Source organism: Mauremys reevesii, linkage group 2 (assembly GCF_016161935.1).
Source record: "Mauremys reevesii isolate NIE-2019 linkage group 2, ASM1616193v1, whole genome shotgun sequence".
NCBI lineage: Eukaryota > Metazoa > Chordata > Testudines > Geoemydidae > Mauremys > Mauremys reevesii.
In genome coordinates this window covers 117,113,207-117,140,798 of record NC_052624.1, presented here as the reverse complement: position 1 = coordinate 117,140,798, position 27,592 = coordinate 117,113,207, and the positions used below count along the sequence as shown (strand labels likewise).

The 27,592-nt window shown below is 43.7% G+C and overlaps 1 protein-coding gene across 1 annotated transcript in view; it reads left to right on the top strand.

The window, feature by feature from the left end:
* Nucleotides 1–27,592, top strand: part of TMEFF1 (transmembrane protein with EGF like and two follistatin like domains 1) — a 196,955-nt gene that overhangs the window by 119,725 nt on the left and 49,638 nt on the right. The window contains exons 2-3 of the mRNA XM_039521421.1: nucleotides 8,167–8,276; nucleotides 13,041–13,170. Of these exons, the coding sequence (XP_039377355.1) occupies nucleotides 8,167–8,276; nucleotides 13,041–13,170 (240 nt within the window). The remainder of the gene's footprint in view (nucleotides 1–8,166; nucleotides 8,277–13,040; nucleotides 13,171–27,592) is intronic.

Genomic DNA, 27,592 nt, shown 5'->3' with positions numbered 1-27,592 from the left:
TATCATTGAAAAATCATGGCGATCGGGGGAGGTCCTGGACGACTGGAAAAAAGTGAATGTAGTGCCCATCTTTAAAAAAGGGAAGAAGGAAGATCCAGGGAACTACAGGCCAGTCAGTCTCACCTCAGTCCCTGGAAAAATCATGGAACAGGTCCTCAAGGAATCAATCCTGAACCACTTAAAGGAGGGGAAAGTGATCAGGAACAGTCAGCATTGATTCACCAAGGGCAAGTCATGCCTGACTAACCTAATTGCCTTCTATGATGAGATAACCAGCTCTGTGGATGAGGGGAAAGCAGTGGATGTGCTATTTCTGGACTTTAGCAAAGCTTTTGATACAGTCTCCCACAGTATTCTTGCCAGCAAGTTAAAGAAGTATGGGCTGGATGAATGGACGGTAAGGTGGACAGAAAAATGGCTAGATGGTTGGGCTCAACGAGTAGTGATCAATGGTTCCATGTCTAGTTGGCAGCCGGTATCAAGTGGAGTGCCCCAAGGGTCGGTGCTGGGGCCGGTTTTATTCAATATCTTCATTAACGATCTGGAGGATGGTGTGGACTGCACCCTTAGCAAGTTTGCAGATGACACTAAACTGGGAGGAGTGGTTGATACGCTGGAGGGTAGGGATAGGATACAGAGGGACCTAGACAAATTAGAGGATTGGGCCAAAAGAAATATGATGAGGTTCAACAAGGACAAGTGCAGAGTCCTGCACTTAGGATGGAAGAATCCCATGCACTGTTACAGACTAGGGACCGAATGGCTGGGCAGCAGTTCTGCAGAAAAGGACCTAGGGGTTACGGTGGACGAAAAGCTGAATATGAGTCAACAGTGTGCCCTTGTTGCCAAGAAGGCTAATGGCATTTTGGGTTGTATAAGTAGGGGCATTTCCAGCAGATCGAGGGATGTGATCATTCCCCTCTACTCAGCACTGGTGAGGCCTCATTTGGAGTACTGTGTCCAGTTTTGGGCCCCACACTACAAGAAGGATGTGGATAAATTGGAGAGAGTCCAGTGGAGGGCAACAAAAATGATTAGGCGGCTGGAGCACATGACTTATGAGGAGAGGCTGAGGGAACTGGGATTGTTTAGTCTGCAGAAGAGAAGAATGAGGGGGGATTTGATAGCTGCTTTCAACTACCTGAAAGGGGGTTCCAAAGAGGATGGATCTAGACTGTTCTCAGTGGTAGAAGATGACAGAACAAGGAGTAATGGTCTCAAGTTGCAGAGGGGGAGGTTTAGGTTGGACATTAGGAAAAACTTTTTCACTAGTAGGGTGGTGAAGAACTGGAATGGGTTACATAGGGAGGTAGTGGAATCTCCCTCCTTAGAGATTTTTAAGGTCAGGCTTGACAAAGCCCTGGCTGGGATGATTTAGTTGGTGATTGGTCCTGCTTTGAGCAGGGGGTTGGACTAGATGACCTCCTGAGGTCCCTTCCAACCCTGAGATTCTATGATTCTATGATTTGAATGAATCTAAGTGGGGCAAGATGCATTTGTCGGGCCACAGAAAAAGATATTGTAGTAATCAAGATGCAAGACGATGAAAACTTGGATGACAGTTTTGTGTGGGTGGATGGGCAAGGCCACATCTCAGAGCTGTGATGCAAGAATCTGCAAGACTTAGAGCCTGGATGTGAGGCTCTAGAGAGGTCCGAGTTAAAGATGACACTCAGGTTACGAGCAGGGTGGCAGCATTGTCCACAGTGTTGGAGAAAGAAGGTAGCAGGAAGGACTTGGAGTATTAAGAGCTTGGTTTTAGCCATATTTAGCTTGCACTGACAGCTAGACAGCCACAAGGAGACGTCAGAGAGACAGGTCAAGATGTTAGTTTGGACAGAAGGAAACGGGTCTGGGATCTTCTTCTTAGTGTATGTGCAACATGCCTCAGATGGCACATGACCAGGTTTCATCACTGAATTTGGTCCCTTGGTTGGATCATTAGCTTCCCCGGCCCCAGCTGGCTACTTATGGGGAGTGGGACGTGAACACTGACCCATGTCCCGCTGGCCTGGGATAGAATGATAGATCTGTGACTTGTCAGCCTAGAGATGGTAGTTGAATTTTGTTAAACGCTCGGAAACTGCCTCTGGGGAATACTCCTGCATTAAGGGGTTTCCCACATGAGGACTGAGCATCATAGGGGGGCACAGGAAGTAAACATGAGTTAGAGCATCATTGGGATTTCTCTGGCTGATACCATAGGCCAAGTAGGCCCCTAAATGATCCCAGATTACAGGGAGCCCAACACAGGAATGGAGGAACTCATATTTGGGGCCTGTATATATTTAGTTTCTCTAACTCCTAAAAGTAAGCTGTTATCACTGTAATTTATCAATGTGATCATTTATTTTGTAAATCATATTATCTGAAAATGTATTATCATTTAAAAGGTGCAATCTTCTGTTGGGCATGACATCACCATTTCCTCTTAATTAATGTTAATAGTTTGTTCATTTTCATGGGATAGATCTTTATGAGGAGAAAGAAATGACCATTTCCTTCAGAAGCAAATTGCAAGCATGCTAAACTGAAAAGCTGCAATGTTCTCTCACATTAACTCAGATCCTACAGTGAAGCAATCACATCTGGTTAATGTTATTGTGACCAGGTGCCTGGGATGGACCATACTGAGAATGCCTCACTCAGGGCAGTCTGTGAGAAACAGGGCAAACAATCCCCAGAACTAGTGGTTTATTCTATAATTAGATTCACCAAGCCAGTAACAAAAGAGCTTCTGTAGTACTACACTGGTTAACCAGAAGCCAAACATAGACCCTTGTAGGGATTCTAGCCTTTGGCTCCCATCCAGACAAACAGGTCTAATATAGTGAGAGGTTACTGAAAACCCAAGTCACCATATGTGAGGTTCTACTAATCCCAAAGCATCAGATACTTACTCCAGGTCAATATGTATTTCAGATCTTACCCAAATAGTACACGGTCAGCCAATCCTTAGTAACTAACTAAAGATATATTCATAAAAGAAAAGAGTTATAAATGGTTAATAGATCATATACATACATATGATTGCAAAGCCCTTATATCAGGTTTGTAGCAGTGATGGAATCGGCTGCTGGCTTGTAAAGTCTCTCTGGTAATTTCCAGGAGATTCCGTAGTTCAAGCTGGTCCTTTTAGTTGTAAATCCACAGTCCAGAGAATTGGAGCAGGAAAGAGGCAAAATGGAGGTGTTTCAGGGGTGTTTTATATCCTTGGCCATGTGCATGAAAATTTACTGTCCCAAACAAAGCCCTCAGTCACTTTGTATGGAAAGTTACTGGCCCAAGATGGAGTCCAGGGTCACATGAGCATATCACATGCTCTTACATGGTTTGCTGAATCACAGGGAGTGGCCATTGGCTCCTTGCTGTCTGAGGCATCCATAGGAAGACCTACTGGGTGAGATGAGTTTCTTCAATGGGCCATTGTGAGACTGGAGTGTCCTTAATGGGCCATCAACACATAGCTGGCTAGCTCTAATGTAAAGCTATCTGGAGGGTGTCACCCAGGAACAAAACATGTTTAAGATCCAAGTACATAGCGAATATTCATAACTTCCAATATAAAGATAATACATGCATATAAACAAGATAATCATACTTAGCAAACCATAACTTTTCCATTGACACCTTACATGATACACTTTGTAAAAGATTTATGGAAATTGTGTAACCGTGGTAACAACAGTGATATAAATGGTCACCTTTCCTATACACAGCATCACAGTTATCATTTGAGAACACATATGGTGACCTGGCTAGGCTAGGCTATGCTAACTATGAGGTGAGGTAGAGGCAAACCAAAACAAAGGAGATAATTTTAAATTTTTAAAACTTTATAACGGAAAACACCAAAATTGTGTCTGGAGCATAAATAATATAGAACATTACCAAAGACTTACTATTTATAGTAATAAACTATACATTACCATCTCATTTACCTTTGTGAGCTTGTACATGCTGTGCAGTTAGTATCACATACATTGTTATAAGAATAAAAGAGATTACTTTACAATACAGTGACACTTCAGCAGGGCCAGCTCCAGACCCCAGCGTGCCAAGCGCGCGCTTGGGGCGGCATTTTAACTGGAGGGCAGCAGGTGGGTCTGGCGGACCTTCCGCAGTCATGCCCGCGGGAGGTCCAACGGAGCCGCGGGACGACCAGACCTCCCGCAGGCATGACTGCAGCGGGTGCGCTGGTCCCGCGGCTCGTGTGGACCTCCCGCAGGCATGACTGCGGAAGCTCCACCATAGGCGCGGGACCAGCGGCACGTCCGCGGGAGGTCCCACGGAGGCGCAGGACCGGCGCCCGGCAGCGCGAGCGGCGCACCGCGCCGCCCTGCTTGGGGCGGCGGAATTCGTAGAGCCACCCCTGCACTTCAGAGAAGAATCTACTTTTCCTCTCCATGGCTGTAAGTACAGCTGCACTCTTGCTGTCCTCTTCTTTGCTTTCTCCAGCTTGAAGTGCTCCTTCGATTCAGCGTTCATGCGGCTGTCCCTCTTTTCAATGAGTTTATCCAACTAGTGGCCCTCACTTGTCCATTAGGTGCCTATGAACTGTGTTCAGTCAATACATGTTCACACAATCACTCTCTCTCTGTTCATGTCTTTTAGGTCCTTTGTGGGTAGGCTTCTTGTTGATTGCTTCCAGGATCTGTTTACATCTAACACACCTTTTTGATCAATTCCTTTTTTCACCAATTATATTTCCTTTCAGTTTTTTCCCTTGATATTCACTCTCTGGTAAGTCTGTAGATTTGATTTCCCTCTTCCTCCCTTCTCTAACAGCATCTGCTGATGTACACAGGTCTCCTTTTTTTCTGCTTCTCCTGATCTGAAACCTTTCCTCCTTCTCACTTCCTAGTCCTCTGCTTTTATTCTCCTATTCTTCTCTTATTTTATCCCCTCCCCCTACCCAGGCTCCAGTTCGTCTGCTAGCTCAGCATCTCCATCCTCCTCCTTCTCTCTAACGGCTTTTTCTGACTTCCCCTTCGGGTGGATTCCGAGTCCCCTCCTCAGCTTGAGCTTGGATGTCTCTCCCCCCAGGACAGCATTCTGTGCTGCTGCATCACAACTGCAGCAGGTGCCAGGGTGCGGGTTACTACACATGCACATTGTTGGTGTGGCAACCAGGGTAGTTAACTAGCACATTAAAATCTTCATTTATATCTTCAAGAATGATAGATTATAATCCATATTTATTTTTTCAATCACTTTTCATGTTTACCTAAGTTGGGAGTTGCCGATGGCGCTTCATCATTGAGCTAATAATATCAAGATCTGACACAGCTCTTTTGTCTGTAGATCTCAAAACATTTTACAGAAGATGGTATGTATAATTATCTCCATATTACAGATGGGGAGGCTAGAGGAAAGAGAGGTAGAATGACTTGCCCAAGGTCACCCCGCAGGTCAGTGCTAGTGTCAGGTGTAGAGTATAGATCTCCTTGCTCCAAGCCCAGGGCCCAACCTATTGGCTCATGCTGCCCCCTAGAGTAACATCACTGTAGCGTGCACTAGGTATGTGCACAGTTCCACACCACCTACCTTAGGGTACGTCCATACTACCCGCCCGGATCGGCGGGTAGCAATCGACTTCTTGGAGTTCGATATATCGCGTCTCATCTATACGCGATATATCGAACTCCGAACGGGCTCCCGTCGACTCCGGAACTCCACCACCGCGAACGGCGGTGGCGGAGCCGATGGGGGAGCCGTGGACGTCGATCCCGCGCCGTGAGGACGGGTAAATAGTTCGAACTAAGGTAGTTTGACTTCAGCTACGCTATTCGTGTAGCTGAAGTTGTGTACCTTAGTTCGACCCCGCCCCCAGTGTAGACCAGGCCTTAGAAAGTCTGGCAATATGTTTTTCATTCTTAAACTGGTATCAAAGGATGATGGAAGCATGTTCTATATATGTTTTCTCTTGGGTTTCCACTGCCAATGTCATCAATGACAACATCACCTGTGGTTTTTATATATTGTCTGTCTCTGTGGTGCCTGAGTACTGACATTGTAGCAGGAAGATTGCCACCAGCGTTGGCCTGTAAATGATGATAACTATTTTGTTTTTAACTTTCATCTACATTTCACAGTTCCTGAACAGTGAGAAGTTCTTCTTTCCTTTAACTTCTGCTTTTATCCAGCCCATCCCCCTGAATACATTTTCTTCCAATTATCAAAAGTGGTAAAGAAAGTTCTGAAAAACATAGGTGTAAATGGATCTGTGTTTGTGGCTTGTACTACTGTAGAGCTCAGTAGGTCTCTAACACAAACCTAACCCAAAGCATGAACGTTCCTTTTCCTTTTAAAGGAATGTTTTCAAGTTAAACTAGTGGTGGGCAATCTGTGACCCATTAGAGTAATCTGATTGTGGGCACGAGTCATTTTGCTGATATTGACATCCGCAGGCACAGCCGCCCGCAGCTCCCAGGGGCCGCGGTTCGCCGTTCCCGGCCAATGGGAGCTGTGGGAAGCGGCACGGGCCACAGGGACGTGCTGGCTACCGTTTCCCACAGCTCGCATTGTCTGGGAACGGTGAACCACGGCCACTGGGAGCTGTAGGCGGCCATGCCTGCAGACGATCAACATCAGCAAGCTGTCTCGTGGCCCGCAATCAGATTACCCTGATGGGCCACATGCGGCCTGTGGGCAACGGGTTGCCCACCACTGCGTTAAACTTTTAGAGTGGGATTTTTAAAAGCACACAGTGATGGTATCACTCTGCTTCCATTGAAGTCAATGGTATAACTCCCATTGTCTTCAGTGAGAGTTAAGCACTGAGCTCTTTAAGTAATCCCACCCTTACTTTTCATTGTTCTCTCTTCTGCATGCTCATGTTTATGTGTGGGGTTAATAATATTCAAATCCCCCCTTAAAGCTCTTCTTTGATGTGATGCCTACAAAAAACTTGACCACAGTTAGGCAGCTGGTGCACTGAGACCACTGCGTATGAGGCTGATCAGTATTGTTTCTTTGTGCTCCCCAAGTCTGCCTGTCTGTTGCTCAGTCTGTTGTCTCTTGTCTTAGGCTTTGTCTCCACTACCTTGCTTTTAGCAACACGGCTGTGCCGCCACATCCCCCACAAGTGGCAGTGGCTTTGTCGGCAGGAGAGCACTCCTGCCAATAAAGCACTGTTTACTCTGGCGCTTTTAGTCAGTAAAACTTTTGTCATTTGGGGGTGTGGTTGTTTAACACCCCTGAATGACAAAAGTTTTGCCGAGGAAGTTCCAGTGTAGACAAAGGTCTTAGGGTATGTCAACTCTGCAATGTAAACGTGTGATTGTAGCAAGGGTAGGCCTACCTGTCTTAGCTTTTATCTAAGTAGCATGGGTGCTAATAGCAGTGTAGAATGGGTGGCCTGGATTAGCAAGCTGAGTAGGGCTTGAACTCTGATTGCTAGCCCATGCTGAACCCCATGCCACTATGTCTACACTGTGACCCTTGTCCATGCTAGCTAGACTAAAGCTAACATGGATACTCCTATCCCTGCTACAATCACGCCTTCACTTTGCAGTGTAAACACTTTGTTCTGTTACTGTACAGCACCTAGCACAGCAGGCTCCTGGTCCATGACTGGAGCTCCTAGGTGCTGCCATAATACTAATCAATAATAATAATATTGTACATATTTATAATGTTTTCAATCTGAAGGATCACAGTGTGGCTTGCATACTGGGCTGGAATGCAGGACAGATGTTTTCAGAACAGATTCTAGCCTCCCCTAAAATCCACAGCATGGCTCCTCCTTCAGGCTTTGTGACAAGAAAAGCAGAAGGGGCAGAGGGGACATGGTCTATATATCTGTGTGTGTATCTTGACTCCTGCTATTATCTGTCTGGGGAATGGGCCGTTTCTGTATTGGGGAGAGCACTGCTAGTGAGAATATGGAAGACAATAACTGTTTTGGCAGTGTATGTGGGCCCCTGGAGCTGTTTGTGTGGAGCTGTTTGTGTGGTGAGGTGGAATGTAGCTGTACATACAGTGCCAATGGAACAGCTATACCTCTGGTTGCCAGTTGGCACTCAGCATATGGAACAAGAGTATCTACTTTTTAAAAAATATCTGCATGGGAAAATTACTGGTTTAAAGATGAAGCTGATATTATTATGCCAAAAAATAAATCATACTACATTATCCATCTTTTTTCTTTTTTCCCTTTTACAGAATTAAATGTAAGGGAGTCTGATGTAAGAGTGTGTGATGAATCATCGTGTAAATATGGGGGAGTGTGTAAAGAAGATGGAGATGGCTTGAAATGTGCATGTCAATTTCAGGTAAGGACTTTGCACTTTTGTATCTGCTGTGATTTGAAATATTGGGCTATTTATAGGAACACTGAGAAGTGTGTTAATTTTAAAGTTTCAGCTACCTAAACATTTATGTAATCTGAGACATGTTCTCTAGATTCTAAATATATGTACTGGTACAGGTTGTGAATCACCCTGACAGAGTTAGAGGGACTATTCTCCCAGCCAACTCCCCCGCACAGCTTCATTAGGACATTCTGTATCATGGGTCTAAGGGTGGGTCTAAGGAAGAGCAGGTGTTAGATATCTGATGTTCATGAGGCAGGGAGGGAGGGAGAGAATATGTGTATCCTCCCCAAACTTATAGCACTGACTCTGAGGATAGAATGAATTTTCTAAGATCACACAAGTAAATCCATTAGTTATCTTAGGAATTAAATGAATTAAAAAATAGTTCTTTTAAGACATTCATCACCCTGCATCAGACCCTTTTTTGGCCCTAATGATCCTAACAGAATAACACAGACTTGTCAAACTTAACATATAATTAAAACACACACAAAAGTTCAGCACAGGCTATATCTGAACAATTTTTAAAGCATTATTGTTAATTTTTCCCTGTTATTCTCCATAACTAAAAGTTACTCCCTTAGCAAAGGATAATGTTCGACTTCAGAGAATTCTACCAAGAACTGCCCTTTTTCAAAAAGGTTTCCATCTCCTACTGTTCTGAATGAGAATAAAGCCACAGGTGTCCCTTATCAAATATGCCCATCAAAACTACCTTTCTTCAAATCAGGTTTCTTAGTAAACTTGTGCCTTATCTGTATGGCCAGCTTTGTAGCACCAGAATCTAAAATGATTGCAAGATACTCAGGTTTCTTTAGCTTTCTAAATTCTTGGATACAGAGTGCTAAATTATTTTCAAACTGCTAAATCAGGGGCCATCCTATGACTAGTTGGCATTGTTGCCAAATTTCACAATTTTATTGTAAGGCTCATATTTTGGTGTTTTTTCTAAAAAAAACCCAGCTCCTGGAGTCATGTGAGAATCTCAGCTTTGATTTTTTTTAACTATGCTTCTAGCCATAATAGTTATAGGGGAAAAAACATCAAAATGTAACTGGAGTGTCCTTTGTAGGCTCGAAAACCAGAAAGCAAATGACAAGAACACAACATTTATTACTTTCAAAAATATGATGATTTTAAAGACAATCTCATGAAATTTGAGGGTGCCTGATTCATGATTTTTGAATCATTAAATCACACAGTCACTGGTTATTCTGTCTTATCTTATTTCTGTTAGCAATGTTCAGAGTGTTAGAACATTTTATATTTTTGTTGGTGCACATTTACACCTCCTCAGCTTAATTTAAAAATTGCTATTCTCAGCACACAGGAATTTACAAGCAGTAAAATCAGTTTCCACCAAAAGAAGGAAACAGAATGAGGGAATCAACAGAAAATGCCCCTTGCTAAAATATGTGTATTTTTCATATGTAACAAAGAGGTTGAATACTTGTTTTAAGTGCAAAACTCAACTCAACCTTAATTAAGGAGCTTTCAACTGGCACCTCCAAAATATCACAAATTAAAGACTTATTAAAACAACAACCACACAGAAGCAGCTTGACAGTGTCCCTTCAACTGCTCTGCATATAAATTGAAAAGTCGTGCCTGGCAAAAGAAACAGATAATAAAATTTTCAGTGACTATTCCAGGGATGCTGCAGTTTTTCAAAGCTCTGTTCCATCTTGGCAGTTTCATAACTAAAGACACTAGGGTCTGGATTAGCTAGCTGAAAATGTCCTTATTGGAGGACAGTTCTCAGCTGGTGTAAAGCCGATGGAGGTGGATCCACTTTGTTCACCCCTTGTCCACCCCCTCCGCTCCCCGCATCAGAGATGTTCTGGTTGACGAATGGGATACTGTTAAACAGAGCAGCTACAAAGCTGCTTTAAATAATGGCTGGCACAGATCTTCCCTCATATTCAGGGAGCCATAACCAAGTCCCAGACACTCCCCGCTCTCCTTGCTGAATTGAGCTCCTCCACATGAGAGGTTCTTTCCCTTAATGTATAGGAATAACCAGTGACCAACATCCCAGTCTCATTTCTTCTTAGGTTTTTAAACCTTAAGGAGTTTAAGTACTAATGGATCATCATAACTTTTCCTCTTAGAAGCCCCTTTGGAAATGACTTGCTGTCAAATATAAGGATGTCATTGAAACAAACTTACCATCACTGAAGGAAGAGCGCCAGGGGATTTAGTCCGTCTATGAACAAATTTTTCTTTCTTTCTTTCTTTCTTTCTTTCTTTCTTTCTTTCTTTCTTTCTTTCTTTCTTTCTTTCTGCCACCACATCTATTGAGTTTAGGTGATATTTTGAAGTTTAAAACTCCAGAATTACATTTGCAAACAAGGTTGCATGCAAGTAGCCAGGGGATTCTCCAGTGCTCTCCCTGCAGTGACCTTGCACATTTTAATGATGTCCTGACATTCAGCAGCTGTAAACGTTAAAAGGATAGTTTTGGTTTTGTGCTCACTAGGGGGAAATGTGTTCACTACACTTTTGATAAAGATGTTTCAGTGTTTGATCCTTGCAGAGCAATTTACAGGCTATTTTGCAGGATTGCAATAAAATAAAAATGATTGACGTTTATGTCATCCAATGTTCCCAAAGCATTAAAAACACAAACAGACTATAAAGCAGGCATCACTTCACGTATCACTGAAATGAAGCAGAAACTGGTAGCTTTTAAATAGCACACAGCAACATCTAGATTGAATGTGGGGAATACACATAGGGATTGGAAAATATAGTTCTCCAAAAAACTTCTCCTGTTCCAGCCATGACTAGCCCTGGCCCTGCTTAGCATGAGATCTGACAGGTTCATAGGCCAAGGCTGCTCAATAAATTAAAAGAACCACAGAGATACTATGAGCACTTCTCAGAGCAGTAATGAGAGTTGCTTCTGTTTGTGGAGTTTATTACATTCTTGGTAACTTTTGACTGGGTGACAGGGAAGGAAGAATAATTTCCTTTAAAATTAACTTTAAAAGTGAAATATTTTGATTGCTTGTATGCTAAGAGTGATTTTGATAAACAAGTTATACACATTTGAAAAATAAACAAACAACTGCAGTCTCAAAGATGTTGATCCAGACATCAGAGCATTTTGGGGGCTTGTCTAAACATAAAATTTATACCAGTGCAACCTTGTGTGCAGACACTCTTGCATCAGTTTAGCTAAATCAGTTTAGCATCACACCTGCAGTTAAACAGATGCAATGTCTGTGAGTAGACTTAGTCCCTGTTTTTCCTTGTGGTATTCTGGATCAGAAAGTGGTGTACTATGAGAGTTGGATCAAACCCTAAGTAGTTATTGGGAGTTTTTTCATTGCTTTTGGTGGGAAGTGGGCTGGTATTTCTTCCCCTGGGTATTTGGAAGGTGGGGATGGAGTGGTTACAATATGTTTTCTATGTTATTTTTATGTACACTGGGTACAGGAGGCATTTACTCTGTCTTTGTTAGGATGGGACAGCTATTACTAAAATACTATGCCAAAGCCTTTCATGGTGGGCATTGATTTATTTAATGCAGTGTTTCCCAAACTTGGGACGCCGCTTGTTTAGGGAAAGGCCCTGGCGGGCTGGGCCGGTTTGTTTACCTGCCGCGTCCGCAGGTCCGGCCGATCACGGCTTCCACTGGCCACGGTTCACTGCTCCAGGCCAATGGGAGCTGCTGGAAGCGGTGGCCAGTACGTCCCTCAGCCCACGCTGCTTCCAGCAGCTCCCATTGGCCTGGAGTGGTGAACCGCAGCCAGTAGGAGCCATGATCGGCCGAACCTGCGGACGCGGCAGGTAACCAAACCGGCCCGGCCCACCAGGGCCTTTCCCTACACAAGCGGTGTCCCAAGTTTGGGAAACACTGATTTTATGTATTGTCCTTTCTTTTTTCAAAATAGACCTATCACAATATCTTTTGATATTTAACAGGGATTGGCAACCTTTGGCACACAGCTGCAGTTTACCATTCCAGGCCAATGGGGGCTGAGGGGTGTGCTGGCTGCCGCTTCCCGCAGCCCCCATTGGCCTGGAACAGAGAACCACGGCCAGTGGGAGCTGCGATCGGCCCAACCTGTGGACGCTGCAGGTAAACAAACCATCCTGGCCCACCAGCGGATTTCCCTGATGGGCCGCGTGCCAAAGGTTGCCGATCCTTGAAATATAACAACAATACAAAAGTATTATGACAGATGTTGACTAAATTAAAAAATCACATACTAAATAGGAGTATGAATATTCAGGGGATGGGATTTTTGCCATCTTCCTTGAAAGACAATTCCATGGTCTAAATGATCTTGCAGTCAGGAAATCTTCCCTGATGTTCACCTTAATTTTTTCTTTGCTCAATTTCATTCCATTACTCTTAATTATACATTCTTGTTTTACCTTAAAGGACTTTTCTCCCTTCTTGGTGTTTTTACCCTACAAATACTTGTAGATGATTATTGTATTCCCCTTAGACATTATACAGCCTTGCTACACATATTTAATTCTTTTAATCTTTCCTGCTAAATTAATCCCTGCAGCCTATACAGAGAGAGACTATCATTCCCATGGCCCATGAAAGGATATTTTAAATCATTCTTAACCAAACAGAATGATGATTTACTGTTAACTAGCAGTCTGACAGTTTACTATTTTCCTATATGTTCATGTATATTGTATTAAAGATTATTCATGTGTGATTGCATGACTGAATTTATTTGGTACTTTCTTTTTTAGTGTCATACAAATTACATTCCTGTTTGTGGATCAAATGGAGACACTTACCAAAATGAATGCTTCCTCAGGAGAGCTGCTTGCAAACATCAGAAAGAGATAACAGTGGTAGCAAGAGGACCTTGTTATTCTGGTATGTAAGATATGATTGTGCAACATTAATAAATAAGGTTGTGGCTTTTTAATTAAAGCACTTTTCATTTTTTTCATGTTCTTTGTAAAATTAATTTTCAAAAAATGCAGAAATCACAGATGACCTTTAATTATGAAACGTTGTCACCAGCTGATATAGGGTTTCTTCTGTATGTTAGCCAATCCAAACATCTTTTCCTTTTAAATATTTTTAACCTAGGAAACAATTGGTGAATGCTTTTGATGCAAAAGCAAAATCTTGATTATCACCTAATGTTAGTCATCTCTTCATGACTCATGTCTTGGATGTACAGAATTAAAACTATGTTCAGCAAAGGGATCCACCCAGCACATCCTATAGCTGCAGAGAGCCCCACTGAATGTAATGGAGCTCTTTGGCATGTTCCTAGGCGGGTCCATTTGCAGGATCTTGCCACACATTTACAAATAACCACATGTACTGTGGCGAGGCAGTGGCTAATAGAACCTTCTAGCAAATGGAAAGAAACTAAAAGCTTTGTTGCAATCTATTCAGGGGAGAGACCCAACTGTGTAGATTTACTCTCTAGGGTAAATGATGACTCTTCTCTAACCCTTTAGAATGCAGGATCTGAGAGTGTTTTCTTGTTTCCCTTTACTCCTTTCTGGAACAAAATTTGGAATGGTTCAGTAGTTTTGGACTCTCTGTTTAGAAGCAGAAACCTCCCTGGGAGCAAACAGCTTCTGAGGCCTGGGCTACACTAGCGGGGGAGGTTGAACTAAGATACACAACCTCAGCTACACTATTTGCGTAGCTGAAGTCGAAGTATCTTAGTTCGACTTACCTGGCCGTCCTCACAGCGGCAAGTCAATTGCCGCGGCTCCCCCATCGACTCCGCTTACTCCTGCTGAGGTGGAGTACGGGCATCGTTTAGCGGATCGATTTATCGTGTCCAGACGAGACGCGATAAATAGATTCCTGATACATCGAACACTAACCGCCGATCCAGCAGGTAGTTTAGACATACCCTGAGTTCAGGTTCCAGTTCTGTGTCTCCAGGAACCAGGAGGTGATGGTGGCTTTGGATTAGGCTATTTTAGGGAGCAGGTAACCTCTTGTTCTTTTTCCCAAATCCACCCACCCTCTATTTTCATGGCTTTTCTACATCAAACTTATAGCTTTATTTTCTAGCACTATAATGTTATAGTGATTTAAAATTAAAGAAAACCATATGGAAGAATTTTAGCCAAAGGCTTGAACACAAGAAAACTTCATTGTTAGAGTTTTCCTGAACCTATGTGCAGATTTCAGTCTCTGAGGCCAGTTCACTGGGATACAGACAGGTGGCTGGCTTCCTCAAAACTGGCCATCTCAGAAGATTTCAGTGAATGATTTATGCACCAAAATCTAATTTTGGGGGACTCATATGGCCTATATCTGGTCCATGGGAGGTTTTCACAGACATTCATGTCTAAAGAAATAATTAGTCTTCATTATCACTGGCTTGCACATGGCCAAACTGTAAAAGTCCAAGAGCTTTCCAATCTAACACCTCATTAGTCTCTTCAGTTCTGCTATGGATACACCAGTAACCAGAGAAAGCAGGTTTCTTTGGAGGAAACTTATTTGTGGTGTGATCCAGTGCCTTTAGGGGAGTAAACCATGCATAAATGTCCAAGGTCTCCAAGTGTGAAGACTTGATATAGAATTGTGATAAAGCTTTGTCTTAACTAGAATATATTGAAATGGAGGAAACCCCACCTCTAGATGGAGCTAAGGAAGTGAAATCTTAAATGGCAGCCAAAGACCAGGCAGAGATACTGGACCCTGAAGCCAAACTACAATGAAACAAAAGATGCTTCTATGGTCCAGTCACTTTCTCTTCCCAACCTCTAGTGTTCCCTATAGGCAACCATCAATGCCGCCTTTATTTCACTCAAGGAAAACTACCTGATTCTCTGAAACAAAAGTAAAATTTTCCCCCACAGCCCCATACCCTACTTAAAATCTGCAGCCTTTAGATAGAGAGGTGGAGGAAGAGGACTTAGAGCACTGAAGCAAATCCAGTGAAGTGTTTAGGCCCTAGGAGGATCAAGTCATATGGGGCTTGTTCCAGGGCTGTGCAAAGCTAAGAGTACTCTCATCTTCAGATCTCTGGTTGCTAATCACCACTTCACTTAGCTATATGTCTCAATGCTCTGGAGAGATTCCTTCCTTTCATCTCCTTTTTCTCAAAGATCTACACAAAAAGAAGGGAATTCAGGACATGAAGTATCACTTTATAACAATCATCATAGTAGCTGAAGACATGTTTTGAGACACATTGGACCAGAATATACGCTTGACCCTATGGGCTTGATTCTGGCTTCACACCATTTTTACACTAGTATAATTCCATTGACTTCAGTGGAGTTAATCCTGATTTACACTAATATAGCTGAGATCATAGCCAGGCCCTAAGTGTCTGCTTTTTTCCATTAAATCCTGGATCATAACACCATAAATTCCTTCCTCTGGGGCTCATCCTGTTCACATGGAGTACTTACCCTGTGATCTTAAGTAATTGTAGGTGAACGTTTTTGTGCTCTTGATCTGCATGATGCATACAATCAGAAACAGACGCTTCAAATTACATCAAAATAAATACAACATATGCAAATTAATTTTCAACTAGCCCACCAGAATTTTTGTTCTGAGATGCCATTAGGAGTTAAGAGCTCTGCCTAGCTGCAGCCAATCAAATGTTCACTTGCTTCAGTCTTTTGAAGGAAAGGCCCATTCATCCACGCACAGTTGGACAACTGTTAAAACTACTGTAGGATTGCATTAGATAGGATCCATTAAACTGGGGCCATTGATTCCTGAAAGCACAAATTGTGGGGAGAGGGGAGGGGAGGTGATGAAGGGAGGTAAACCAACCTTGCTCTAGCTTCTTTTCAGGAGCTGATTTATTTGGGGACCTATTCAATACTCAGCATCCTGGAGCAGAGGGCACAGGTGTCTGTTCTGATGAAGGTTTTCATGGGCTAGACGGGTCTCAAAGTGTTGGGATCTGTGACAACTTGCATAAACGTGGTTCTCTAGCTGCAAGTTCAGATGAATCCTATGGTGTTCCAGCTGCTCAGCTTCAAGTCATCACATTTGTGGCTGTACACATCTGGGGCAATAATATATAATATATATGAGACTCACCTTTCACAAACCCAGGCCTTATGCCAGCTCTCAGCGATTACAGGGTGGCAAGATACTTGGGTTACTAGGCTGAAATTCTTTCTGTACAGTAACTCCTCACTTAAAGTCGTCCCAGTTAACATTGTTTCGTTGTTACATTGCTGATCAATTAGGGAATGTGCTCGTTTAAAGTTGTGCAATGCTCCCTTCTAACATCGTTTGGTAGCCGCCTGCTTTGTCCGCTGCTTGCAGGAAGAGCAGCCCATTGCAGCTAGCTGGTGGGGGCTTGGAACCAGGGTGGACCAGCAGCCCTGCTATCAGCTCCCCGCTCACCTAAGTTCCCTGTGCAGCAGCTGCCAGCAGGCTAGCAATTGCAGTTATCCTTCCCCCCACTGCCATGTGCTGCTCCTGCCCTCTGCTTTGGAGCTGCTCCCTGAGCCTCCAGCTTGCTGTGCGGGGGGAGGGAAAGGGGGGGCTAATGTCAGGGTGTCCCCCTCCCCCCCTGCTCCTACACCCCGCTTAACCCATCTTCTCCATATAGAGCAGGGTGGGGGACAGAGAGAGACAGAGAGAGCCTGGGGCAGCAGCTGCTGTCTCAACTTCCTGATCCACTTAAAAAAACAATGCATTTAAGAGTGGGTCAGCTTACTTAAAGGGGCAGTGTGCATTTCTCGCTCTCTCCCACACACAAGGTGTGTGTCTGTCTGTCTCTGTCTGCTATGCTATCTCCCCTCCCCTCCATTCCTGCTGCCTTGTAGAGGCTACATTAACAACAATGTGTTAACCCTTCAGGGCTCAGCTGAGTCCTAGTTCATCATGTAGCACAGAGGTTCTTAAACTGGGGGTTGGGACCCCTCAGGGGGTCACAAGGTTATTACATGGGGGGGGTCATGAGCTGTCAGCCTCTACCCCAAACCCTGCTTTGCCTCCAGCATTTATAATGGTGTTAAATATATTAAAAGTATTTTTAATTTATATGGGGGGGGGGTCACACTCAGGCTTGCTATGTGAAAGGGGTCACCAGTACAAAAATTTGAGAACCACTGATTTAGCAGCAAGGCATTCCCTGGGAAATATCCCATCATCTTCCACCCTCTAACTTCACCACCTCAATTAAGCTTCACAATCATCATAGCTGTGAACAGTATTAAATTGTTTGTTTAAAACGTATACTGTGTGTATATATCTATATAATGTATAGTTTTTTGTCTGGTGAACAAAAATTCCCTGGAACTTAACCCCCCCATTTACATTAATTCTTATGGGGAAATTGGATTCGCTTAACATCGTTTCACTTAAAGTCGCATTTTTTTCAGGAACATAACTACAACGTTAAGTGAGGAGTTACTGTAATTGCTGCCTAGGGAGTATTTTATTATTACAGTATGTGAGATTTTTAGTCTTTTAATACTCTAAGAACAGGGCAATTCTCATTTGTAGGGGATTATTTCCATCTAAAACTATATCACAGAATTGGAAAAGGCTGCAGACCATGTTTGGGCTGGCTATTAATATCTATTTCTTGTTTGGTAACATTTTAATTAATAGCTCAAGCCAGGTTTGCAAGGTCATCAGTAACTTAGCCATAAATGTATTAGTAATAGACTGGCTTGCTTTGCGCAGGATGCATGGTAAATAAACCCTGTAATGCATGGTAGGATTTTTGAATTCAGAGATTCCCAAATACACAAAATTAGAAAATAGTAAGTCTGGGGTGGCATTGGTATAACCAAAATGTAGGACTTCAGGGTAAAAGTTATGTTTTAGGGAATGATAATATTATGTGTAACTGAGGGCTTTGAGTGATTGCAAATGGAGCAGCATTCCTCAACTCTACTAGCAAATTTTAATATAAAAGGGCAAAAATTTCCAAACATGCAGCTCTACGGAGCTATTTAGCACCCATCACTCCCTGTGTAGTTAATGGGAATTGTGGATGTTCAGCATCTATGAAAAATCAGACCACTTTGTTCAGGTGTCTAAATAGAGGTTTAGGTACCTAAATGTAGGTACCATGTTTGAAAATTTGGGGTAAACTAAAGAAACGAGTTAAGCCCAGGTTAGCACCCACTTTACATAATACCTCAGTCTGAAATTTAAGTGCTGATTTAACAAATCTGTTTTTATAAACTGTCCCGCTGCTGTGAAATTCCGTGGTTGGATTACCACTCCCCAAAATCCATGATCTGTTCATGAAGGTGAAATTCACCCAGGTGCACTGACATAAGTCCCTCTATGCCATTTAAACCTACTCCATGCCATTTGGGGATTTCCCTGTGCCAGGAGGATTCCTGAACTGCCTAGTTAGTCAACTGTGATGCTGGTGCCAAGCAGATGGAACGGGGACAGGAATTGCCCCAGGTGCTTACAATGTTGAGAAATAGTCACAAAGCTTTTAGTTTGCTTCCTGTCTCTCTGGTAGGAGGACATTACTCACTTTCTGATTTGCATTTTATGGGTCATGAAGAAATCAAACCAGTAAATAAAAAATGAATGTTCATGATTTATTTTAATTTGTGTTCCTATTAATCAGCACTGCATGTGTAGATTGTTGCCAAGATTTTGACATCTGACAGATTTGTATTATATGCCCATCAAAATTAATCAAGCACAATGACCTATAACTGATATTTTTATATAATGTACTCTTCAATTCACAGCTCTCAGAGGATAATATTTATTGGAAGAAACAGTCTACTTCTTTTACTGGGACTTCTAAACTGAAAAAATAACATGCTCTTTACATAATTAAAAGCAAACAATATAGCTCTATTAAATATATATTGTATTTTTTCAGTTTGTTTTCTCTCTTTATGACACACTGCGCTGCAGTGAAGAATGACTCTCCTAAGACATCTTTTAATTTAAACTGGTGTTCTTCAGTTTGAAGTAATCAAACTCTTATTATGAATCCTGACTTCACTGTTTTTTACAGTGGCGGGGGGGTTTCTGTAGGTGATTCACAATGAGTGTAATTAGAAGTACATATATGAAAAGAACTCCTTATACACCTCTTCCCCGATATAACGTGACCCGATATAATACGAATGTAGATATAGCGTGGTAAAGCAGTGCTCGGCGGGGGCTGGGCTGGGCGCTCCAGTGGATCAAAGCAAGTTCGATATAATGTGGTTTCACCTATAGTGCGGTAAGATTTTTTGGCTCCCGAGGACAGTGTTATATCAGGGTAGAGGTGTATCTGGTTTTCTCCTTACTAAACCAACAAAACAGCCTGGAAAATTCATTTATTTATTATTGATATCTGACTAAGACACTGCTAGTTTAAATTCTTATAAGCATCAAATACTGGAAATAAAATTAAAAAAGCCCTTGTAAGAAAGCCAAATTGTTCTGTCCAGCCTGTGAGGAAGATTTGCTGCAATGCAATGTCCCATTTTTATCATTAGGAAATAAATGGTTTGAGGGTAAACAATGGATGCTAGCATTTCATCTTCTGATCATCTGTACTACTTTTCACAATCTATAATTAAGCGAAAAAAGCTGCTACAAAACACAAATTTGGATCAAGTGATTGCAAAACTTTTCTAGGAATGTGTGCCACAGTGGACATTCCTGAGACATAGACTTGCAAGCCAGAGGTTAAAACCCTATTTTAGGCAGCTGGAGTCCCCACAGCTGCTGGTAATTAGGCTTGTAAGCATTCCTCTCAGAAATCTCCTGCTGGTATATCAAAATTAAGGGTAATTGCCAGCAGGCAGCAATGCTCCTGGAGGGTGGGGACACAGCAGTAAGAGGATTGAGTGTTGTTGCTGGGAGTTTGAGAAGACTAAATTGGCATACTTCTTAACTTATTTTGTGTCCTGTTAACTGTGTAAACCTCACTCTGCTGACAGAGTAGCAGGAAGTTGAAGCTTTTTTGTTGTTTGTACTAGAGCTGTGAGAGTGGCTAACCTTTTTGTTCAGTAGCCAAACAAAAAAATTAAAAAATAATTTTGGATCAACCTGAAATGAATTTTTTTGGAATTTTTTTGCAAACCAAAAAAGTTCTAGGGGGAAAAAAATCATTTCAGCTCATTTTGTGTGACCCAAAATAAAATATTTAATTTTATGTTCAAGGTTTTTTTATTTTTTACAAAAATTAATTAAAGGGAAGTAAAATTCAAAATTAAAAGTTGTTCTGGATCAAAAAGAGGACACTTTTCATGTTGAAAACATCAAAACAAAACATTTAGACTATTTTTGGAAATTGGGGCGGGGGGTGAATTAGACACAAATTCACAAAATGTTTCCATCAATCTGAAACTGCATTTTTTGAGTGGAGGGGGGAAAGTTTTGTCCTAAAAAGTATCGCCCAGCTGTAGTTTGCACTGTGGCTGCTGCAAGCCTTCATTTGTGTGGCGGAATGAATTGGATTGTGTAATTTTCTTTTTCTTCTTAAAACACCAGTCTCTATGCTGATGACTGCTCTGACACTCAAGTATCAGGGGGTAGCCGTGTTAGTCTGTATCCACAAAAACAAGGAGTCCGGTGGCACCTTAAAGGCTAACAGATTTATTTGGGCATAAGCTTTCGTGGGTAAAAAAACTCACTTCTTCAGATGCATGTTCAGATGCTCTGACACTCTTGGTATTACATGGAACTGTGATTCTTCCAAAGGGTAAAAGGTGGAATTGCAGAGTTGTGACACAGCTAAAGAAAAAGTTAAAGACCCTTGTTGAGTGCTGTGACAGATGGGCAATTCTAGTTGCTGGTGAGTAAACAGGAGCTCAGGGATAGAGGAGCCTGATGTTTGATGTCACACTCTCCATACCTGGACCCAAATTCAACCTGGAGGCATTTCTCCTGGCCTGGAGTGAGCTGCAGAAGGCATGCATGGCCCAATATACACTGGGCTATTCAGTTAGTTCCATGTTGTCTGGAAAAGCCCAGGTGAAATATAGGCAGCCACTGGGAATTGTGGGTGACTTGCAGAAAGCATCCAGTCTTGATTTTTCACCTTTGGCCTTATTCAGGGGATCTATCAAAAACATTTCCAGGAACTTAACTGCCATTGAACATAAAACCTGGATGATGCTGACCATTTTATGGCAGGCTACATAGGAAAGTCTGAGTACTGGCCAGCACATGAAGGTAGCAAGCACAAGCTAGTGGAAAAGAATTTAGTTTTGCCCCTAAACAGTTTATAGGAGAAACCAGTGATCTCTACAACTGGGACATACTTTTACTGTCCCTACTCTTTTTGATCATTTGAGAGGTTCTCCTTCTGTCTATGTGGTTTCTCTTATTACAGCTGTTCTGTGGAGACCACGCTGATAAATCCTGACTTGGTTGAAGACATGTGGAAAGAACAGGGCCCCACAGATACTAATCAAGTGCCAACAGCCCCTTTCCCCGCATCCTTCTCTGATGGACACAGGTGCTGGTAGATGCACTAAGCTTGCACCTATTCCTCTGTGACTTGGGCATTTGCCACCTTTGCTTATGTGGGTCCAGAAATTCCTGACACAAAACCGTTACACACATGGAGCTGTTCATATCATTCACATGGCAGATCGCTGGGCAGGGGCTGGGACAGACCAATGGGCCCCAGGGGGCTGGGAAACTTAAGGAAATTCAACAATGGTGAAAAACTGGCACAGTACCCACCCCCTCCCACAGCGCGAGGCTGCTAACCCCACTAGTGGTGCACATAGAACTGAGATGCACTAGCCTGGTGAGTTAGCTACTCCTTTTGTGGCTGCTCAATGTGGGCCTCCGTCCCAGTGGGGTTGTGTCTCCGCAGCCCCTCGGCCTTCACCTGCACTCAGGACACACACGAGCCTGAGGCCAAAGTGCTCACAACAGAACCAGTCTAGCTCTGTCTGTCATGTGCCTTTCCCTCAGCCTCAAGCACACCCACACCCAGAGCAGCACAGTCCTTCCTCCCTCCACAGAGCCCCTCCTCCACCAACATCCAAAATGGGGCTGCTCTCACTCACTCCATCCCCCCCTCCCTCTGTCACTTGTTCCCCCCAACCTCACTCATTTTCACTAGGCTGAGGCAGTGAATTGGAGTGTGGGGATGGGGGGAGGGCTCCAGCTGGGGGTGCGGGCTCTGGTGTGGGGACAGGGATGAGGGATATGGGGTGCAGAAGGGGGCTCCAGGCTGGGGCTGAGAGGTTTGGGCTGCGGGAGGGGAGTCTGGGCTGGGGCTGGAGGTTAGGGTGCGGGGGGGTGAGGGCTCTGGCTGGGGGTGCAGACTCTGGGATGGGAGTGGGGATGAGGGGTTTGGGGTGCAGGAGAGTGCTCCGGGCTGGGATTGATGGGTTCAGAAGGGGGCCACGGTGCAGGCTCTGTGCGGCACTTACCTCAGGCAGCGCCCCGAAGCAGTGGCATGTCCCCCAACCAGCACTGCCCCTGCAGATTCCATTGGCTGTGGTTCCCAGCCAATGGGAGCTGCAGAGCTGGCGCTTGGGGTAGGAGCAGCATGCTGAGCACCTGACTGCCCCTATGCCTAGGAGCTGCTGGAGGGGGGACATGCCACTGCTTCTGGGAGCCACACAGAGCCACGGCAGGCAGGGAGCCTGCCTTAACCCCACTGTGCTGCCAACTGGACTTTTAACAGCCCAGTCAGCAGCCGCCAGAGTCCCTTTTTGACCGGGCATTCCCATCAAAAATTGGACACCTTGCAACCCTATCCTAGGTTCCTCACAGCTGTCATGAAAGCGTCTGGCTCCTCGGCCCTCTAGGCCATTGATCCTCCAGGACCTGGCTACTTGCATGTAGGTGCCATCTGCCAGCTAATTACAATATGTTGAGTTTGCAGTAAAGATTGTTCCTTTGCTTAGGAAAACTTGGCCCAGGCTCAAAACCAAGAACACTATCCCTCCATGCAGGCGTGCTTCAGTATGGTTGTCCTGCGGAGTGTGGACAAGTTCTCTAATACAGCTCCCAGATATTTCAGATATTTAAATCTGAAGTGTCATGGCATTGGTAACTGTGGCAGTCCTGACCCAAATGGGAGTCATGAGGGTCGCGGTATTGCCACCCTTACTTGTGCATGGCTGCTGGTGGCAGCGCTGCCTTCAGAGCTGGGTGTCCGGCCAGCAGCTTCCACTCTTTGGCTGCCCAGCTCTGAAGGCAATGCAGGAAGTAAAAGTGGCAATACCGCAACGCCCTCTACAATAGCCAGATTTCACAAGGAAGACCAGATTTCATGGTCCCTGACACATTTTTCACAGCCTTGAATTTGGTAGGGCCCTACTTATGAGCATTAAAAACTGGGTTGACAAACTGATCATGCCTGACCAACCTGATTGCTTTCTATGATGAAATAACTGGTTCTGTGGATATTGGGAAAGCAGTGGATGTGATATATCTTGACTTTAGCAAAGCTTTGGATATGGTCTCTCACATTATTCTTGACAGCAAGTTAAAAAAGTATGGAAGAATGGACTATAAAGTGGATAGAAAGCTGGCTAGATTGTTGGGCTCAACAGGTAGTGATCAATGGCTCGATGTCTAGTTGACAGCTGGTAGCAGTCGGAGTGCCCCAGGGGTTGGTCCTGGAGCTGGTTTTGTTCAACATCTTTATCAGTGATCTGGATGATGGGATAGATTGCACCCTCAGCAAGTTCGTAGATGACTCTAAGCTGGGGGGAGAGGTAGATACGCTGGAGGGTCCAGAGTGACCTAGACAAATAGGAGGATTGGTCCAAAAGAAATCTGATGAGGTTCAACAAGGACAAGTGCAGAGTCCTGCACTTAGGAAGGAAGAATCCCATGAACTGCTACAGGCTGGGGACTGACTGGCTAAGCAGCAGTTCTGCAGAAAAGGACCTGGGGATTACAGTGAACGAGAAGCTGGATATGAGTCAGCAGTGTGCCCTCGTTGCCAAGAAGGCCAAAGGCATATTGGGCTGTATTAGCAGGAGCAATGCCAGCAGATAGAGGGAAGTGATTTCCCCCTCTATTCAGCACTGGTGAGACCACACCTGGAGTATTGTGTCCAGTTTTGCCCCCGCCATCCCCCCCAGAAGGAAGTGGACAAATTGGGGAGAGTCCAGCAGAGAGCAGCAATGATTAGGGGCCTGGGGCACATGGCTTATGAGGAGAGGCTGAGGGAACTGGGGTTATTTAGTCTGTAGAAGAGAAGAGTGAGGAGGGATTTGATAGCAGCCTTCAACTACCTGAAGGGGGGTTCCAAAGAGGATGGAGCTCAGCTGCTCTCAGTGGTGGCAAATGACAGAACAAGAAGCAATGGTCTCAAGTTGCAGTGGGGGAGGTCTAGGTTGGATATTAGGAAACACTGTTTCACTAGGAGGGTGGTAAAGCACTGGAATGGGTTACCTAGGGAGGTGGTGGAATCTCCATTCATAGAAGTTTTTAAGGCCTGGCTTGACAAAGCCTTGGCTGGGATGATTTAGTTGGGGTTGGTTCTGCTTTGAGCAGGGGATTGGACTAGATGACCTCCTGAAGTTTCTTCCAACCCTAATATTCTGTGATTCTGTGAAAGGGAGAAACTGATCTACCCTATCATCCTCCCAAAACTCTTGAGGGTAAGAGACAATCTGTTTGTTTTATCTCTGAGCCTCAGGCACATAATCACGCTAATTTAGTCACTACAAATGGAAGAGGAGTTTTCATCCCCCCAGGCTGAGATGCAGAATCTAATCAGTAGCTTTTAGCACAGTCTCCAAGAACCAACCACACTGAGACCAGCCCTAGAGCATGGATACCTCCCAGAAAATGCCAAGGAGCTATTGTTTAATTTATAATATTCCTATTGCATCTCTATAGTTACACTAATCAAATTCATAATACACATATGAAAGAGTTACCTTAAAACCTCCCAATCCACAACCCTCACAAGTTCAAAAAGAAAACCCCCACCTTACTCAACTCATCCCCCCTGGAATGACCTTCATAAAGAAATGAACCTTGCAGTGTAGCCTGAAAATAAGCAAATTTGGAATTTGTCAGACCAAACAGTAAAGCTGGAATTCCAAAGATGGGAACTTGCCAATGAAAACACTCTGAGGCAGATCCTCTGCTGATGTAAATTGATTACAAAGGATGTACACCAGCTGAGGATCAAAACTTCTCTGCATGCAGCCGGAGTGAAATCCCAAAGAATGGAGTCTTCCTCCTCATGTCCATAGCATGCTAGCGGAGTTTCTACGTCAGCCTCTAGGGTGGAGTATCCTTCTCAGCAGCACATCCCAGCCTCCATGTAAGGGTGTCCCAGAGGTCTTGTCTGGTGTATTCACAAGGTTATGGAACCATTATGTCCCCACACCTCCCCTGCCTCGAAGTGCACCTACATGATTGTTTAAATGAAGCCGCAGAGAGTACAGAGGATGTTTGAATACTTTCCAGGGAGTTTCAACATCCTGTTCACATGCAGCAGACTTCTAGAGTGCTGCTGCCTTTGGGGCTTTCTCTGCCTGGGGCAGGCATTGGGGAATGAGGGTTTGAAATAATTGTATAGATTATGAAAAGTAGCTACTGTAACACTGGAAGAATTGCAACTGGAATAATTCCGATTTCTTCAGACTTTAAACATTTGTTCGTTTGACAGATTTTAGCAGCTTTTATGTCACAGGTACAGAATCAGTTCATCACACAATTTCACAATCCCAAGGACGCCTACGGGTTTAGCTCATGTATGCAGATGATGCCACCTTCAAATTTGTTAATTAAGCAATGCTGCACCATATGTTGCATTGTCTGTTCAATGATGCAACAGTTAAACATTACACAAAGGCTGTCTGCTTTTCAGGAAATTGGGTCATTATTGATGTCAAGAAAATACCAGACAGACATTTTCCTTATGTTATCCTATTAGTTTATTTAAACAATGAGGCTCCAGCATGAGACTTGGCGTAATGGTATGGAATTAAGAAGGGAAAATGTAGGTTGAATAGGAGGAAAATCTCCATTCTTGGCAACAGCTCCTGTGGTAAGAGGTTATTTTTAATGTGTGGTAGTGACCTAGTGCCATATAATTTCACCCTGTAATTCTTGCATTGGAAGAAATAATTCTTAGAAATATAGCAAATTAGAACAAGAATTTAACAAGCTGGGAGTCTTGCCCACATGCTCAGGGTTTAGCTGATCGCCATTTTTGGGATCAAAAAGGAATTTTCCTCCAGGGCAGAATGGCAGAGGCCCTGGGTTTTTTTCACCTTCCTCTTCAGTGTGGGGCACGGGTCACTTGCTGGAGGATTCTCTGCACTTTGAAGTCTTTAAACCATGATATGAGGACTTCAATAGCTCAGACATAGGTTAGGGGTTTGTTACAGGAGTGGGTGAGATTCTGTGGCCTGCATTGTGCAGGAGGTCAGACTAGATGATCATAATGGTCCCTTCTGACGGTCCTTAAAGTCTCTGAGTCTCTGAGTTTTCTGGCTTGAACTATGAGTTCCTGCCAGGAAGTAAGAACCCCTGTTGGGTCTGGGTGTGTAGAATTAAACAGGGCTAACTTACCGGCCTACTCTATCCCCTGAGCAAGTATGCAGGGGGAGGTGGGAAATGAGTGGAGTTCTCACTCTACTCCCCTCCTCACCTTCTGGAGTGGCTGAGCCAGTTGGTCAATTTACTGTGGGTATAGATCAGCTGTAAATTTCTCTCCTCTTTCCCTTCCCTTCACCACAAGGAGTAAGGAAATAGCAGAGAAGGATTGGTGGCTCAGAAGTGCATGTCTGAAGGCAGTGTGTCTTCATGGCAGTATCAGCTCACGGTATAACTTGAGTGTTGGCCATAATCCAACTCCTGTCCACACACAAAAATCTGTATCTTGAGTTAAGTGGTACTTTAAATTCAATCTGGTCTGTTGAGGGTATGCATTGATGCTTGAGTGCTGCTGATGCAGGAGCCAGTAATGAAGTGAGATGCAGCTACAGGTCACAGTTTGAGTTAGCACAACTCATCAGCTGCTCATCCAATCACTTTGTGTTCCTGATCAAATCACTGGTGAGCTCCAGTGTTGTTTCACAGTGTGGCCACTTCAGTTGGAGGCTAGTTAACACCAGGCTAGTATAGGTAAGTCAAGCGAACTCTGCAATAAAGACATACTGAGTCACAATGACTCCTGAGGCCACTTCTGGAATCATGCAATTTATGCACCATCCCCAGCCTAGGGCTTGGTTTAAAGTAAAAATGTAGCCTCTGTTAAATAGATTACAAAAGTCAAGTTGTAAATTATTAGTCTGTTTTTGTTTAACAACTTGGAATCTTTTATAATTTAAAAAGGACTTAAAAGCAATAAGAGAAACAAGCTAGGTGAAATGATGTATTTTATTGAACCAACTTCTGTTGGTGATGCAGCTAT